This window comes from Ursus maritimus, unplaced genomic scaffold, assembly GCF_017311325.1.
Source record: "Ursus maritimus isolate PB19 unplaced genomic scaffold, ASM1731132v1 scaffold_2, whole genome shotgun sequence".
Taxonomy (NCBI): domain Eukaryota; kingdom Metazoa; phylum Chordata; class Mammalia; order Carnivora; family Ursidae; genus Ursus; species Ursus maritimus.
Window position 1 is genome coordinate 92,625,513 of NW_024424452.1, and position 18,136 is coordinate 92,643,648.

General features: G+C 38.6%; 1 protein-coding gene across 1 annotated transcript in view; it reads left to right on the forward strand.

Moving 5' to 3' along the window:
* INTS7 (integrator complex subunit 7) overlaps positions 1–18,136 on the forward strand; it is an 88,873-nt gene that overhangs the window by 51,260 nt on the left and 19,477 nt on the right. Inside the window, exons 9-13 of the mRNA XM_008701174.2 lie at positions 1,405–1,539; positions 4,209–4,306; positions 6,877–7,116; positions 8,909–9,046; positions 10,124–10,330. Coding sequence (XP_008699396.1) covers positions 1,405–1,539; positions 4,209–4,306; positions 6,877–7,116; positions 8,909–9,046; positions 10,124–10,330 — 818 coding nt within the window. The remainder of the gene's footprint in view (positions 1–1,404; positions 1,540–4,208; positions 4,307–6,876; positions 7,117–8,908; positions 9,047–10,123; positions 10,331–18,136) is intronic.

Consider the following 18,136-nt stretch of genomic DNA (forward strand, 5'->3'; position numbering starts at 1 on the left):
TTTTGCCTGTTTTAAAAATACTGAGGGTTTATCTGAGCTAGTACTTTTATGTTAAACTGGAAAACATATGTCCCCCACTGCCTGGGATGGTCTTGATTTATGTCTGTTGTAATTAGGAATTGTGTCCCCCTCAACCTCAAAAAATTTGATCACCTTTGGTGTGAGAGGCAAGGTTTAAGTTGATGTTAATCATGGAAAAATAAGCAAGAATGGAGAAAGGAAGGCAGGAACAAGAGAGCCTGCTAAAAAGCTGAAAAGCTTTAATGTGATTCTTCTTAAAGTTCATTCACTTATACCTGAGAGTTTCTCACTATAAATAAAAATACAACGTAAACCTTAGATTACAGAATTTAAAAAGTTGCTGCAGAGACACCTGGATGGCTTAGTCGGTTAAGCCACTGCCTTCAGCTCAGGTCATGATCCCAGTGTCCTGGGATCAAGTCCCACATCAGGCTCCCTGCTCAGTGGGGAACCTGCTTCTCCTTCCTCTGCTCGTGCATGTATGCATGTGCTCTCTCCCTCTCTCTCCTACTCTCAAGTAAATAAAATCTTTTGAAAATATAAATAAAAAGTTGCTGCAATTTATAGCATAGAACTTAAGGCATAAAGCACAGGGTAGGGCATAACTAACAGATTTTGTGATCTCAGCGGCAAGATGCTTAAAATCTTTGAGCTTCAGTTTCTTCTGTAAAAATAGGGCATTGAATCACATGATTCCGGAATCCTTTCCAGTTCTAAAATCATGAATTCTGGGGGCACCTGGGTGGTTCAGGTGGTTAAGCACCTGCCTTTGGCTCGGGTCATGATCCCGGAGTCCTAGGATAAAGCCCAGCATCAGGCTCCCTGCTCAGCAGAGAGCCTCCGTCTCCCTCTGCCCCTTAGCCCACTCATGCTCTCTTTCTCTCTCTCTCTCTCAAATAAATAAAATCATAAAAAAATTAATAAATTCATAAATTCTGTGTAAACCTTTTGCAGTATAACTATATGCCAGCCATTGAGGTGGGAAAAGCAAACTTAAAATTTTTGTTTCTTTCCTCTCTTGAAGATAAGGTTTTTCTGATAAGAGGCCTAAAATTGACATCCATTTTAGTGAGAATCCATTTGCTCTACCAAGATAAAGTCTTCAGTTTTGGATTTTGCTGTGTTCCTTGGTCAGTTTTTATTAATATTTTAATGGGAAAGTCCTATATTATTTTAGATCCTAATCATTACAGACTATTAGGACATACCTATTCTAAGTTCCTTGGCAGGAGAAACGGGAATGATGGTTTATGTTGATGATGGAGGAAAAGGAGATGGAGTAGAGATTTTCTCTTGAAAATAAGAACAACGAACCTATACATTGAACTGCTTTTGAACTTTATAAGTGAATTAATTCTGTGCTACTTTTCTCTTCTTGTTTAGGAAATGTGGGTTCTTCCCCCAGATCCTCTGACTTGGTCAGATTGGCCCAAGAATGCTGTTACCATAATAACAGGGGAATTGCCGCTCATGGAGTACGAGTCCTAACTAATATAACGGTCTCTTGTCAAGAAAAAGGTAAGTTTGATCAGGACTGATACTATGTATAAACTTTTGGATTGAAGTTTGGGTGGAATTCTGTGTGTGTGTGTGTGTGTGTGTGTGTGTGTGTGTTTTAAATCCCTTCTTTTTAGCACATATGCTTTTATCTACCAGTTGCCTCCTAAAGTCTTCTTAGAGCAGGTTTTGTCAAAACTATTTAATCCTATGAAAAATAAAAATATATATATGAGGACCTTGGGATTGGGATTGTGAAATTGAAAGGTTTCAAGGAGCATTGCCCATTTCAACCCAGAGCTTCACTTTGCATGCATGGTGCTGTGGGTAGGGATTGCTTATGACTGCCCTGTGGTATGACAGTTTGTTCACCTGTACAAAAACCTGGAAAATTGAGGAAAAAATACCTTAAGTTACCAAGGGCTTTAGCAAATCATTTCACCTAGGGGCAAATGAATTAACAGAGTAATATGAATTAAATTTGCCTAGAATTTGTCTCTAGGTATTTTAAGTATTAAGCGGATTTGCATAATTTAGGATGTGAATAGAAAATAATGCGTATGTTTTATTGTATTCCTAATATCTTTGACCTAAAGGCTTGAGTAAATTCAAGCTGGTGTTCAGAAACAGCGATGCATTTTGGATGTTTCTTCTGTTTCGGTGTTTATTTTGATCTTCATTAAGGATCTTAAGTGGGGATCTTATCCCCACTAGACGTCAGCACTGCTCATTCCTAGTACCTATTTTTTTCTAGCACCCTGACCTTCACTAGACTTAGCACTGTCAAGCCCTACACTAATGAGGTGACATTTCTTTAAAATTGTTCTTTAAATGTTGATTCTTATTTGAATAATTAACTGTGTTTTCTTTTTGATAAAGTAATGAGTATTTTCTACCATGTAACGTGGAAAACTGTGTGTTCTCAAAGCTCCTATATATTAACCTTAATATGCTTAACTAATATATTCAGAACTTTTTTAGAACTTCTAGAGAAATTTTCGCCCTACGATAGTGGAAATATGCTATAGGACTCCTATTACATGAGATACCTTAAGGGGTTTGTTCTTTGTGGCCTGACTTAAAACATTAATAAAGTTATGTGGAGTTTTTATTACTCCTAAAGAGGTTTCCGTTTTCATTAGGAAGTTACATTGTAGGTGGAAATGGACGAGCATAATTTATGTCTAGTTAGGAAGATTTGTGTCTGGTTAGGAAGATCTATTTGTGTTAGGAAGGTACTACATGGTTTGCTGTTCCTGGTCTTTTCCTCAGCTAAGCTGGTGACAGTGTTTTCAGTTATGCTTTATTTATACCTTTGTGGCTTTAGCTCTTGATTTAACATGGGAGTATAGAAACCTTTTTTTTTTAATATTAGTTTCAGGTGTACAACATAATGATTTGATATTTGTATATATTGTGAAATGATCATCACAGTCTAGTTAACATCAGTCACCATACATCGTTAAAAAATTTTTTTTCTTGCTCGTGATGAAAACTTTAAAGATCTATTCTCTTAACTTTCAAATATGCAATACAGTATTATTAACTATACTCACCATTGCTGTATTCATTTTATAACTGGACGTTTGCACCGTTCAACCCCCTTCTCCCATTTTGCCCACCACCTGCCTCTGGCAGTCACCAATCTGTTCTCTGTACCTATGAGCTCACTTTTTGTTTGTTTGTTTGTTTGTTTGTTTGTTTAGATTCCACATGTGAGTGAAATCATATGGTATTTGTCTTTTTCTGACTTATTTCACTTCACATAATGCCTTCAGAATTGATCCATGTTGTCTCAAATGGTAGGTTTTCCCTTTTTTATGGCTGAATAATAATCCATTGTGTATGAATACGACATTATCTTTATCTATTCATCCACTGGTGGACTCTTAGGTTGTTTCCATGTCTTGGCTATTGTAAATAATGCTGTAATGAACATGGGGGTGCATATGTCTTTTTGAGTTAGCATTTTCATTTTCTTTGGGTAACTACCCAGAAGTGGAATTGCTGGATTATACGCTAGTTCTATTTTTCATTTTCTGAAGAACCTCCACACTGTCTTCCGGAGCAGCTGCACCAATTTGCAGTCCCACCAACAGCGCGCAGGCTCCCCTTTTCTCCACATCCTTGCCAGCTTGTTTTTTCTTGTCTTTTTGATACTAGCCATTCTAGCAGGTATGAGGTGATATCTCATGGTGGTTTTGATTTGTATCTCCCTGATGATTGGTGATGTTGAGCATCTTTTCATGTACCTGTTCGCCATCTGGAGATCTTCTTCAGAAAAATGGCTCTTCAGGTCCTCTGCCCAGTTTTTAATTAGATGGTTTGTTTTTTGCTATTGAGTCATATGAGTTCTTTATATATCTTGGGTATTAACCCCTTACCAGATCCATGATTTCCAAATATTTTCTCCCATTTTCATTTTGTTGTTGGTTTCCTTTGCTGTGCAGAAAAGCCTTTTAGTTTGATGTAATGTATATATTTTTAGAATCGTAAAGTAGTGGAAAAATGGAAGTCTGAGGATTGCCTGTACATTTCAGAAGTAATGACACATGTACTTTTTCAGGAAGGTTAGCTTTCTTAGATCTTCGACTCCTTAGTGTTTTTTTCTTCTAAGTGCGTGTGTGCGTGCGTGTGTGTATTTAATCTTCTCTACTTGACCACTGTAAAATTTAGTGTTTTTCCTCTAGACCTTTTGGCACTGGAACAAGATGCTGTCTTTGGCCTGGAATCCCTTCTGGTACTTTGTAGTCAAGATGATAGTCCAGGTGCTCAAGCCACTTTAAAGGTGAAAATGTCACTTATTTTAATATAATGCCTGTTTTTATTGCCTAAATTAGGGATTGGCAATCTCTCTATAAAGGACCAGATAGTAATATTTTAAGTTTTGTGGGCTGTATACTCTTTGTCACAACTACTCAGTTCTGCAGCTGTAGGACGAAGCAGCCCTCGGCCGTGTGTAAGAGGGAACGGATAGGCAGTGTGGTGGTGTGACAGTAAAACTTTATTTATAAAACCAGGTGGGAGTTGCCAAAAGGCAGTGGTTTGTCAGCTCCAGCTCAAACAAACATTTGCCCTTGATCTTCACTTTCAAAACTATCATATTGACCATTGCTATTCCAAAGGATAGACAAAGTAAAAATCTGAGCTTTGGCCTATTTTGCCATCAGTTGACAGTGTTTGTTACGTTGTAGTAAATACATATGAAGCTCCTAGACAATATAAAGCCAAGTGAAATAGGCAGAGCTCCTGCACTTCAGGAAGTTTATAATCTGAGGTGACACTGATAAGAGATATGTAAGATTTATTATAATATTTTTTATTATATTTAAGATACTTACGACACTAGAGATATTTAAGACCTTTAATATGTGAAATGATACTACTCTTATTGGAGTGAAATACAAAATGTAATTTGTGATGGTACAAAATTAATTAAGAAAAGTGGGCTTAATAGAAGTACAAAGCTATTAGGTAGATAGTGGAGATTATAAGAACGCTAGCTTGTCTAAGGTGTGATTTGACGGAAGTCATGACTTAGTTTTAGCATGTTAAAGAAAGGTTTGATGTCATAGTGATGAAGAGTAAAGATATTAAAACCATTAAATAAAAACTGGTGAGAGGTGGGAAGTAGGCAACACGTGTTTGGCAAATGATTCATCTCCAGACTCCCTTTGGAACTACAATACATTTATTTAAAAGTTTCAAAAAGAGAAAGAGAGAAAGAAAACAAACCAAATCCTTTCCCCACCAATTGTAGGTGTCAGTAAAACACTGGACTCAGCACAGTGGGACATATGTAGATGGTCACGAAGGTCCCTATGTTAGAGGAGCTCCCCATCTGAAGGATACTGACGTTTATCTAAGGGACTAGAATAGCAAGCAGAATGCACTAAGTTCCTTGGTAGTACAAACAAGTGCAGTTCTAGCGAGAAGACGGAGTTGGGAGTGATGCCTTTCAACTAAGGATGTTATCGAAGCTTGAACAAGGAGATGTCATAATCCTTGAAAGGTGGCGTAGAATTTCAGCATTGAGGAAAGATCATTTGAACCTGAGGGACCACTGTGACAAAAGGCATGAAAACAGAAATGTACTTGTTATGTTGGAAGAATGGTGAATAACCCACTGTGGCTGGATGACATAATATATAAGATTGGAAAAAGAGTTTGCAGCTCTGTCATGGAGAATATCAAATATCATGCCAAGGAACTTTGTGTTGTTTCTATAGGTAGTGAGGAGATAATAAAATTTTAGAGTAATGGACATGCCGTGACCTTCTTTGTAATTATTGTTATTTAAATGTGTCTTTTATTATGGCAGACTTTGTTGACAACTTGTATATACATTTCTTTCCTTCTTTACAAAAGCCCATCTAGTGAAATTTTCCCCCTTTAATACTCATGAGGAAATTAAGATCCAGAAAGATAAAATAAGTTGTTGAAAGATACCTAGCTAATCGAGGGCAAGCTGGTCTTCAGCTCTGGATCTGTCAGATTCTGAAGACGTCACCGTGTCTTCCTAACTCATACTGAAAGCTACATGGCTGTAGTGTGAAGGATGGGTTAATGGGCTCATCTTTTTAAGAGACTGGAATTAGGGAGAGATTTATGTTGTGGTAGAGAGAATGGAAAGGAGGTGGATATTGGACAAAAGTGGAAACGACTAGATGTAGCAGTCAGTTGGCTATGTAAAAGTGAGAGGACTTCTGGTTTCTGGGTCTGGTGGCTGGGATATTAGTCGATGCCATTAACTGCCCTGAATAGAAGTTCTAAAGCCAATTGGTTTTTGGATTTCAGGTGAGAAGTAAGAGAGAAAATTAGAAGCCTCTTCCTCACTTCTGTGTGCTTAAGAGTCACTTAAGATACCTTTTTTGAACTTCAAACTGTCAGTAACCCAAATACTAAAAAAAGTTAATCCATTACGTTTGGAATAGGTGGGGTCTGGGAATCTATATTTTTATTAGCATCCTGGGCGATGCTGGCATAGGTAAGTTTACAAACCATACTTTAGAAGCAATTTTTGAAAAGCAATGAAAAGTGCGGTATGGTGAGATCCCATGTGGCGTGTATTTTGCCTCTTCGGCCTTGTGATTTTCTCTTCAAGTCTTTTTTTTTTTTAATAGTCTTAGACTGAAGTGAGGGGTTAATATACAGTCCTGACTTATTTTCATTTTAAACATGGCACATTTGTAGATCTTAATAAGATTCAACATGCCATGTATTTTTTATGAAGGAAAATGTTATGCCTACAAAAAACTTTTTCCTTGATTTTTCCTAATGACTGTACAAAGTTCTTTCTTTAAAGCTTCAGTTAATACCTTCAAAGTATAATGGGTCCATTTTCTACTCAATGTGCAGATTGCTCTAAATTGTATGGTGAAGTTGGCCAAGGGCAGGCCTCATCTTAGCCAGTCAGTGGTTGAAACCTTGCTGACCCAGCTGCACAGCGCTCAGGATGCCGCGCGGATCCTGATGTGCCATTGCCTGGCGGCCATTGCCATGCAGCTGCCTGTGCTGGGCGACGGCATGCTTGGGGACCTCATGGAGCTCTACAAGGTGATTGGACGATCAGCCACAGACAAACAACAAGAACTTCTGGTAAAGAGCCACTTTTTGAACCTACTGGGGATGAATAAATCTGGTCTAGTGGGAATTACTTCGTGGGAATTACCTTAGGAAGTCAATGTTACTGTTTGATTTTACTTAAAAGGATTAAAGTAATTGGGGCACCTGGGTGGCACAGTTAGTTAAGCATCTGACTCTTGGTTTCGGCTCAGGTCATGATCTCAGGATCATGAGATCAAGCCCTGTGTCAGCACCATGCTCATTGCCCAGTCTGCTTGAGATTCTCTGCTTCTCCACCTGCTCACTCTCTTTCTCAAATAAAGAAATAAATCTTTAAAAAAAAAAGATTAAAATAATTATGTAAGACCAAGAATATGCTGAAGTCAGAATAGAATTAGAACCATTCTTTTGGTTCCAAAACCATAGCTTTTGACTATTTCCACTTTTGATTGACAAAGCTCTTGTTTAGTTCAGATCTAGAACTGCCTTCTTCTAAGCCCTGTCAAGTCAGTTCAGTGTAGCAAAGCCTTCAGTCTGACCTTTTAATTTATTACAAAGTGAAAATAAATTTTTTTCTTTCTTACATAAAGCAAATATTGAACTAAACCCTGTTTTATACTTTCAAAAATGTAAGTTAAAGACCTAATGATTAACAGTGACCATAGATTACCCCAAATTCCTTTTTTCCAATTCAGGACCTCTTTAGCTGTTTAGAATCCAGTTTAGGTTTAGGGAAAGATGCATGCTTAGAAACAGAAGGCACAGAAGCTATATAATAATGTTTAGTTGAAAGTTCTCCAGGCCTGAGAGTAGGCTTCATTCTAAATAAGCATAAATGAGATGTAAGCCTTAAGTTGGCCCCTCCGTATTGTGGTCATCCAAATTGAGGACTTGCGGAAAAATGAAGTGAGATTTCTTACTCAAGCCCATTTTATATTTTATCCTCCAGGGGGTGTTGTATAAAAGATTGCCCCCATCTCATTCCTATCAGGAAAGGTTACCCTGATGACCAAGGGGCAATGGTCATGGGAATGACATCATACAGTTTTCATAATATATACAGATCTTTGTATGTATCAGCCTCAGAATACTGAAAAGCAGTTAGGTTTATTTTTCATTGAAATGACATTTTCAACTAATGTTCTTTATCCCATTTTTGTTAGTACTGTTAGGAGGCGGTTTTAAATTATGAAACATAATATTCAAAAAACATAAGGAGTAATATGAAAACATTTGCATCCATCACCTAGCTTAAGGGAAAAATATTCCCAGTCTAGTTGAATTGTACTTCCCTGTGTACCTCCCTTATAGAATCTTCTTCCTTCTCCTAGAGGTAACCACTATCCTGAATTTGGTGTTCATCATTCCCATGCATGCTATACGTTTACTACCTTAGAATATATCCTAAGTAATAAGCAGTATTATTTTGCATATCTTTAACTTTATATAAATGTTATCTTGCTACATGAAGTCTTTTGCATGTTGTCTATCTTTGCCTGTTTTGTGTGAATCATCTATACAGATAAGTGTATCTCTAGTTTATCCATTTCTCTACTATATGATATTTTATTGTGTGATTACATCATAATTTACCTACCTGTATTTATGGGCATTGTTTCTAATTATTTGCTATTGTAAAAGTGCTCTGAGCAGTGGAATAAATTGCTTAATGACTTCAAAGCAGAAAGTTAATAAACACCAAAGGAAAACAAATTTTGTTCTATTTAATGGGCTCTGGTTTTTCTCCCTTTTGGGTAAAGTCATCTATGACATTGGATAAAATTACATGTTTTGCTTATTTCTCTTACTTCTCGCTCATTGTTAGGTGAGTTTGGCCACTGTGATTTTTGTGGCCAGTCAGAAAGCCCTATCTGCTGAAGTAAAGGCAGTAATTAAACAGCAGCTCGAAAGTGTCTCCAATGGATGGACTGTTTACCGAATCGCCAGACAGGCATCCAGAATGGTATGTATTATCTTTTTTGAGGACCCGGGTTAGTGAAAATGGCAAACCTTAGATTGTGTGATTCTTACCCCTTGTCAAAACTGAAAATAAATATGGAAGTATGTTTTAGTCATGGGATTGAAAGATGATAATAGAAAGGACCTAGTTTTTAACTTTTCTAGTTTCAGAATGGTATGTATGTTGTTACGGGGGAAGTTCCACAGGAATTCCAAAAATAGGAGCTCTTTCTGGCCGAAGGTTATTAGTGCCACTTCATTTTGCCCTATACTTTCATATCCACAGTCACCTCCCACCCACCACTTCTGTCCTCCATTTTCAACACACTACATCTTTCTTCCCTCTTTCCCCCCAGCCGTGTCATTCTTACTTGGAGACGGGGGCAGGTGTATGCTGTTCCTTCTCAGCCATATGGAAAGCCTACCAATTTTTATTTTGTTGGAGAGGAAATATAGAGCTTGGGTAGTATAGAAATCCTTTGGGTATAAGTCCAGAGAGCAAAGTCTGAGGAGCGTTATTCTAGGTATTGTAGTACATGTTCTCATGTTCCGGTGTTTCTCCAATAGGGGAGGAGCTCTAGTGGCAGGACAGTTCTTTGTTATACCCACCCCCCCAGGCGTCCAGCAGCCGCAGGGTATTGAGCATCCCTGGCCCCCAGGCGTTCAGTGGCACTCACATTCTCCCCAACAGCTTCCCTCCCCCAGTCATTTCCAGAGGCAGGTGCAGAACTTGCTGGAGTTCCCCGCCTGTCCCCGCCCCACTAAACAGCTCATACAGAATGACGTACACAAGCGTTTACACTTTCCATAGTTTGAGCTAAAATTCTAGACTTGAGTTATAGTTAATTCCATTTATTTTCTCTTTGGAACTGTTTTAGAAAAGAACGAAAGGTGTTCTGTTACATAAAAGCAGCTCAGCATATTTTCTCTGAAGAAATACTTAGAATGAGTCTTAAAGAATCCTATAATATGAGGAATAGTTGTTAAAACTTATCCAGGGGTTTGAGTTTGTCTTTCAGCTGCCTCATTGGCTAACTGAAGTGTAAGAACCTCGTCATGTCCCCCCCACCTCCTCTTTCAGGGTAACCATGACATGGCCAGAGAGCTCTATCAGAGTTTGCTGACTCAGGTTGCCTCAGAACATTTCTACTTCTGGCTGAATAGTCTGAAGGAGTTCTCACATGCAGAACAGTGCCTCACCGGGTTGCAGGAGGAGAACTATAGTTCAGCACTTTCTTGCATTGCCGAATCTTTAAAATTCTACCACAAAGGGATTGCTTCCTTAACAGTAAGTCCTCTTGATTCTCCTTTGGTGATGATGACTTGTGTGAGAATGGTCTCGCTTCTCTTTGTGGGTTATTCTATTTGAACACCTTGAAAAATCTGCTGATAAATACATTTAACAATATTAAATAATAGGACATGGTGGTAAATCCTTAACCCTTCCCCTACTTTTTCATATTCAAAATTGATGGAAGTTTATCATTTTGTTTTTATCAAGTATCAGGTACCACAGCTGAGGTAGATTACTGAATCCATGCAGAAAGGGTAAGTAGAAGATAGGATATTCCTTTTCTAGACTCCTGTTCATAAGAGGTATTGGGTCAGAACCAACGATCGAATGTAAACCCCACCATAACCCATTTCATGGCTGACAGCTACTCACTAAGAAGCTTGAGTTTCTTGCTTTGTGGATAAAGAAGAAATTGTCAAGGATGCTACTGTCCCACTTTTTGCCCCTCTGTGATACCCTCCTATTCTAAATTAAGAGTCAACCAGCTACTATTCTTGTTTTCTCTGCCAAGAGAGTAAAGGGGTTGCAGGAGAGTTAGACCATTAACATTTCTTATGTTTCCTTGAAATTAGTTCTATTCCGAAGTAAGGACCTGTACCCAAGATGAGCATTTTCTGTATTAATGCAAAGATTTATTTTCCCAATAAGAGTAAAACATTTATGGGCTGACTCAGTTGGTTAAGCGACTGCCTTCGGCTCAGGTCGTGATCCTGGAGTCCCCAGATCGAGTCCGCATCGGGCTCCCAGCTCGGCAGGGAGTCTGCTTCTCCCTCTGACTCTCCCTCCTCTCATGTTCTCTCTCTCTCTCATTCTCTCTCTCTCAAATAAATAAATAAAATCTTTAAAAAAAAAAAAGTGAAACGTTTATATAATCAACATTAAACATTTCGTAGGTATTGTCACACAGCTTTTAAAATTGTGTATATTTAGATGGAAACTTAAAACTTTTGGTACCTATTTATATACATTTATCCCATAATCTGAAATATTTTTAATGGTGGGCCATCCCGAAAGAAGTGCTCCAAAGTAGAATAAAGAATAAGCAGATGTCATAAAAGAGACAATATTTAGAATACTGTGGGTAGCTATCTTTTGAAGTACAGTTTTTTGTCGGCTAGGATTGATCAGCTGCTGTTTTCAAACAGGAATGTAGGAATGGCTTCTCTCCATCTTAAAGGGTAGCATCGCCTGCTGATTCTTTCCTCTTGATTATTCTGGGAAAAGAGTGTTGTTGCCTATATCAGGCTAATAAAAGCCTCAGAAAATCAAAAGGTACAATTGTGGGTTGCAATCAGTGGAAGTATTTCATTTTCTAGTTCATGTGGAGCAGGAAATTGTTTATCATTCAGTACAGTAAATGGTTGGAACTGTGAAACAAACGCCCAGAGCAGCGAAGCAGATAGAATTAATATTATGAAAATCTTGTTGAATATTTAATCGTCTTTTAATGATTTGTGGGGTATGTGTATTTAATAAGGCTTGGCAGCAGTTAAGGACTGAATTCTGACATAGAAAGAAAATCCTCAATTGACAGAAACCTCTTGTCTTGATCTCCTTTTTGCCGTTAACATATTATGACCTAAGGCAGGTTATTGGGCCTTACATCATCTCCTTTTGAAATGGAATTCTTTTATTCAGCAGACTATAAGCACTTACTATGTGCCAGGCACTGCTTTGAGGATATTAAAAAAAAAAAAATCGGGAAATGATTCTCTACTTGAGAGTAGGGTAGAAAGGAAGGCAGTATGATTCTTACAGTCCTCTGGAACTTAACCACTTTTCTGATTGTACTATACCATCAGGGTCTTTTAAAGATTTATTTTAGGGGCGCCTGGGTGGCTCAGTCGTTAAGTGTCTGCCTTCGGCTCAGGGCGTGATCCCGGCGTTCTGAAATCGAGCCCCGCATCAGGCTCCTCCACTGGAAGCCTGCTTCTTCCTCTCCTACTCCCCCTGCTTGTGTTCCCTCTCTCACTGGCTGTCTCTATCTCTGTTAAATAAATAAATAAAATCTTTAAAAAAATAAAAAATAAAAAAATAAAGATTTATTTTGATCATTCATTTGGCAAATGGGGATTTGACAGTAGCTTTGTGTCTTTGTAACTGAGAAGATATGAGCATGGACTGACCTACTCCTGCCACATGAATGAGCCAACGTGAGATTGCACAACTGTGAGAATTCTGCTTTTTACCTGCTTCAGCCAAACTAAACAGGAGAAGTTCAAATTCTGTGCTTAGGGGGGCCCTATAGCAACGTTGGGTGTCTAATTTCCCAGCACTGATTAATGATAGAGTTATCTTGCTACTTAAGAATAAAAATTGTAAAAAGTACTTTAGTTTTCTGTGCTGTGTAACAAATTACCACAAATTTAGTGACTTAAAACAACACCTTTTTTCTTTTTTTAAAGATTTTATTTATTTGAAAGAGAGTGCCTGCAAGCATAGGAGCAGGGGAGGAGCAGAGAGAGATGGACAAGCCCACTCCCTGCTGAGCACAGAGCAGTCATGAGGCTCCACCCCATGACCCTGAGATCATGACCTGAGCTGAAATCAGGAGTCTGACCTTAACCGACTGAGCCACCCAGGCGTCCCAGACAGCACCCATTTGTTATTTCACAGTGTCCATGAGCCAGAGGTCGAGGCATGGCTTAGCTGGGTCCTCGGCTCATGTTGTCATAGCTGCAGTCACAGCGTCAGCTGGGGCCAGTCTTGCCTGAGGCTCAAGCAGGCGCAGGGTCCTCTTCTGAACCCATGTTGGCAGAATTTATTTCCTCACAGCTTTAGAATTTGTGGAAACTTCAAGGCCTGAAGGAAAATCTCTCACCTTCAAGACTGTCTTTTAATGGGCTCACCTGATTAGGAGAGATCCACCCAGAAAAATCTCCCTTTTGATTGATATAAAGTTACTTCATTAAGGATCTAAATTATATCCCCCAAATTCATCGCCTTTGCTGTATTCCACTGGTTAGAAACAAATTACAGATTTCATCCACACTGAGATTATTGAAGATGTGGATACTGGACGGTGTGAATTAGAGGAACCATCTCAGCGTTCTGCCTACCATGGTGGATTGTTAATTGTATTTACTTTAATTTTTTAAAGATTTTATTTATTTGAGAGAGAGAGCGCGAGCATGCCTGAGCCGGTGGGGGGTGGGATGGGGAGTGCAGATGGAGAGGGACAAGCGGACCCCACTGAGCGCAAAGTCCGTCTCAGGGCTCGATCCCAGGATCCTGAGATCATGACCTGAGCCGAAGTCAGATGCTTAAGTGACTGAGCCACCCAGGTGCCCCATTTCTATTTATTTTAAAATAGTAAATAGTAGAACATCTCCATGTATAGTATAGAGAGTATATTAAAAAAACACAACAAATATCCAAATATACCTAGTATCTTTAGGAAATGGGGCATTACCATTGCCTCTAAAATTCATGCATATTCCTCCATGTTTGTATACCATTTCCTGCCCCACAAAAGCAATCACCGTCCTGAATCTTGTGTGTACCATTCCCTTGCCTCTCTTCATAATTTTAACATGCATTTTTGGAACTCTAAACAAGGTGTACTATTTTATGTTGTTTTTGAATTTATATAAAAAGGAATCCTATTTTTCTTCAACTTGCTTTGATTATCTAAACTATGTTCTTAAGATTCATTCATCTTGTTGCATGAAGCTGTAGGTCAGTTTTAGTGCTGTATATTCTTCCATCATAGGAATATACATCAATTTATTTGCCCATTCTAGTGTTGATGGAAATTTTAATTTTTCCAGGGCTTTGCTTTTAAAAATAGTATTGCTATGAACATTCTTGTACATATCTTTTGATACACATATGTAAAGCTTTTTCTAGGACAGTGATTCTCAACTGGGGATGATTTTGCCCTTCCAGAGGACATTTGGCAATGTCTAGAGACATTTTTGGTTATCATGATTTGCATGGTGTTACTGGCATTTAGTGGGTATAGGCCAGAGATGCCGCTAAACATCCAGCAATGCACAGGCCCCTCCCGTCAGCGAAGAATGTAACTGGTGTACTGAGAATGAAAAGCCTTCTCTAGGGCAGCAGACCTCAGTCAAAGCTGTGTGTCTGTCCCTTGCTCCAATTTAGAAGTGTGTGCGGATGTCTCTCTTTGTCACAGGGTAAGGGGGACCGCTACTGGCTTTGATGGTCAGTGGCTAAAGTTGCTTAATCTCCTGAAATGCCCAAGACGCTCCTGCTCTGTGACGAGATTCTGCTCTAATCCACTACCTGGGAGTGGAATTGCGAGGTTATGTACACCTTCAGTTGACTGGTTAATACCGGGAGGCTTTCTACAGTGGTTTACAAATTTATAATCCTCCGCGCGGTGTGTAAGAGTTCCTGTCGCTCCACATTTTCCCCCTCACTTGATATGTTCTGGACATTCTGATCGACATTTCTCAAATTACTAATTCAATTAAACATTTTATTTATTTATTTATTAGATATAATTGACATATAACACTGGTTTCAGGTATACAGCACAATGATTCAATATTTGTATATATTGTGAGATGATCACTACACTAAGTCTAGTTAATATCTGTCACCATACATAGTTAGAAAAGGTTTTCTTTTTTGTGCTGAGGACTGTTAAGATTCACTCTCTTAGCACCTTTCAAACATTCAGTACAGTATTAACTATACTCCTATACTATATACTACATTCCCGTGATTTATTTATTTTATAACTGGAAGCTTATACATTCCACCCCCTTCGCCCATTTCACCCACCCACCACCTCTGGCAACCACAAATCTATTCTCTATCCATGAGCTTGAAGTTTTTTGGGTTTTTTGGTTTTTTTTCTTTTTTATTCCACATATAAGTGAGATCGTATGGAATTTGTCTTCATTGGACTTATTCACTTAGCATAATGTCCTCAAGTCCATCTGTGCTGTTGCAGAAGGCAAATTTTCACTTTTTTATGGCTGAATAATACTTCATTATATATACGCGCCACATTTTCTTTATCCATTTGTCTGTTGATGGACACTTAGGTTGTTTCCATATCTATTGTGAATAATGCTGCAGCTAACATGGGGATGCATACGTCTTTTTGAGATAATGTTTTTATTTTCTTCAGATAAATACCCAGAAGTGGAATTGCTGGATCATATGGTAGTTCTATTTTTAGTTTTTTGAGGAACCTCCGTACTCCATGCTGGCTGCAGCAATTTACATTTCTGCCAACAGTGCACCAGAGTTCTCTTTCCTCCACATCCTTGACAACACTTACTTGTTCTTGTCTTGTTGATGATGGCCTTTCTGACAGGTGTGAAGTGGTGTCTTGTGGTTTTGATTTGCATTTCCCTGATGATTAGTGATGTTGAGCATCTTTTCATATACCTGTTGGCTATCTTTATGTCTTCTTTGGAAAAATATCTGTTCATCTCTTCTGCAAATTTTATAATCAGATATTTGTTTGTTTTGTTTGGCTGTAAGTAGGAGTTCTTTATATTTTTTGGATATTAACCCCTTATCAGATATAGGACTTGCATATATTTTCTCCTATTCAGTAGTTGCTTTTTCATTTTCTTGAAACAATTAAATATTTGTTTCATTTTTGGCCATTTGTGTTTTGGTTTTTTTCTGTTAACTGCCAGTTGAAGTTTTTTCATTTTCCTAGCAGGTTGTTTGTTTTATTGATTTATAAGCGTTCCTTAGGGGTGCCTGGGTGGCTCAGATGGTTAAGCGTCTGCCTTCGGCTCAGGTCATGATCTCAGGGTCCTGGGATCGAGTCCCCTGTCAGGCTCCCTGCTCACCAGGGAGTTTGCTTGTCTCCCTCTCCCTCTGCTGCTCCCCCTGCTTGTGCTCTCTCTCTCTCTCTCAAATAAATAAATAAATAAAATCTTTAGAAAAAAAATATAATAGTTCCTTATATGTTCTGGATACTAATTTTTTGTAGGTTTCATATGAATTGCAAATATCATCTAATTTTGTAGCACACTTTTTCTTTTTTTCCATTTTCTATCTTTTGATGAACAGCCATTCTTAGTAGTCTAAGACTTAGTGGTCTAAGTTATTGGTCCTTCTTCCTTTATGGTTTCTGTTTTTTAAGAAATTTTTCCCCATTTCATGCCCCCTTCACCCTTTTCTCCAGAAGTAAGCACTATTTTGATTTCTAAAACTATAGTCTTGCCTTGTTTTTTATCATTAGTTAGGGAATCACACACTATTCTTGTGATTCCAGCTTGTTTTGCTCAGCTTTATGTTTGTGTGAGTCATTCATTTGTCGTCGTTGCATATTGCAGTAATTCATTCATTTTCATTGCTCTGTGATATTCTTTTGATGACTGTTAAAGCAATCTGTTTATCCATTTTTATCGTTGGGAAACATTTGGGTTATTTCCAGGTTGGGCCTATTAAGAGTAATTTGACTGTGAACACTCTAACACACATCTCTTGGTATAGGTGTGCATTTCTTCAGGATGGTAGTGCTGTGTCATGAGATATACTTAGGTTCAACTTTAATAAATACTGCCCAAAGATGCCCATGGTGGTTTCCAGCTTATACTCTTACCATTATGAATATCTTTGAGGGTTCACAGTGCTTCTTGAATCTATGGCTTGAGGACTTTGATCAGTTTTGGAACATTTGGTTGTTGTCTCTTTAGCTATTGCTTCGGTCCCTTTCTTGCTCATCTGAGACTCCAGATACAACGATGGTAACTCTCTTTACCATGTGTCATTTATCTCTTACATTCTCTTCTGCTTCTCCCATCCATTTATCTCTCTATTCTTAGCTCTAAATGTTTTCTTCTGACCTGTCTTCCACTTCAGTAATTCTTTTTTTTTTTTTAAGATTTATTTATTTTAGAGAGAAAAGGGAGGGTGGGGCAAAGGGAGAGAGAGAATCTCAAGCAAACTCTGCACTGAGTGCAGAGCCTGATGTGGGGCTCAGTCTCACGACCCTGAGATCATGAACTGAGCCAAAACCAAGAGTCAGACACTTAACCGACTTACCCACCTAGGCACCCCCCCTTCAATAACTTACATTGTGTCTAATCTGCCATCAAACCCATTCATTAAGTTCTTTTTTTTTTTAAAGATTTTTATTTATTTATTCGACAGAGACAGAGACAGCTAGCAAGAGAGGGAACACAAGCAGGGGGAGTGGGAGAGGAAGAAGCAGGCTCATAGCGGAGGAGCCTGATGTGGGGCTCGATCCCATAACGCCGGGATCACGCCCTGAGCCGAAGGCAGACGCTTAACTGCTGTGCCACCCAGGCGCCCCCATAGTTTTTTTTTAAATTTGTATCTGATGTTCTGTTTTCTGGATCTATTGTAGCTTGTATCTTTGACTTTTTCCCCCTCTTGCTTTGGAGGATTTTGTCTTTTTTGTGTGCTTTATTATTTTTTATTTGGTTTTGGACAGTGTGGATGAAAAATTATGATGATTACATCATCCAGAGCCTTATATATCTTTTTTTGCCTTTGGCAGGCAGTTAGGCTAAGATTACCTTAATCCAGCCAAGGACTGAACTGATTCAAAGCTAGGCTTCAGTCCTTGGGAAGGCCAGTGTATTTTTGGGTTCTCCTAATTCCTGGGGCATAGCCTTTTGAGGTTACAGCCAAAAGCCTGAAGTGTTTTCCTCAGCCCCCTCCTAGTCTTATAAGACTGCTGAAAATTCTGCTCAGCTTCTCAGACTCTCAGGAGCAACTTCCAAGTTAGCAAACATCTCAAGGGAGAAAAAGTCACCAATGTCAGTCTTGCATTTCCCATCTCCATGATTTTTGGCTTCGAAATCCTTTTTGCCTTAATAAGCTCTTTGGTGCTTT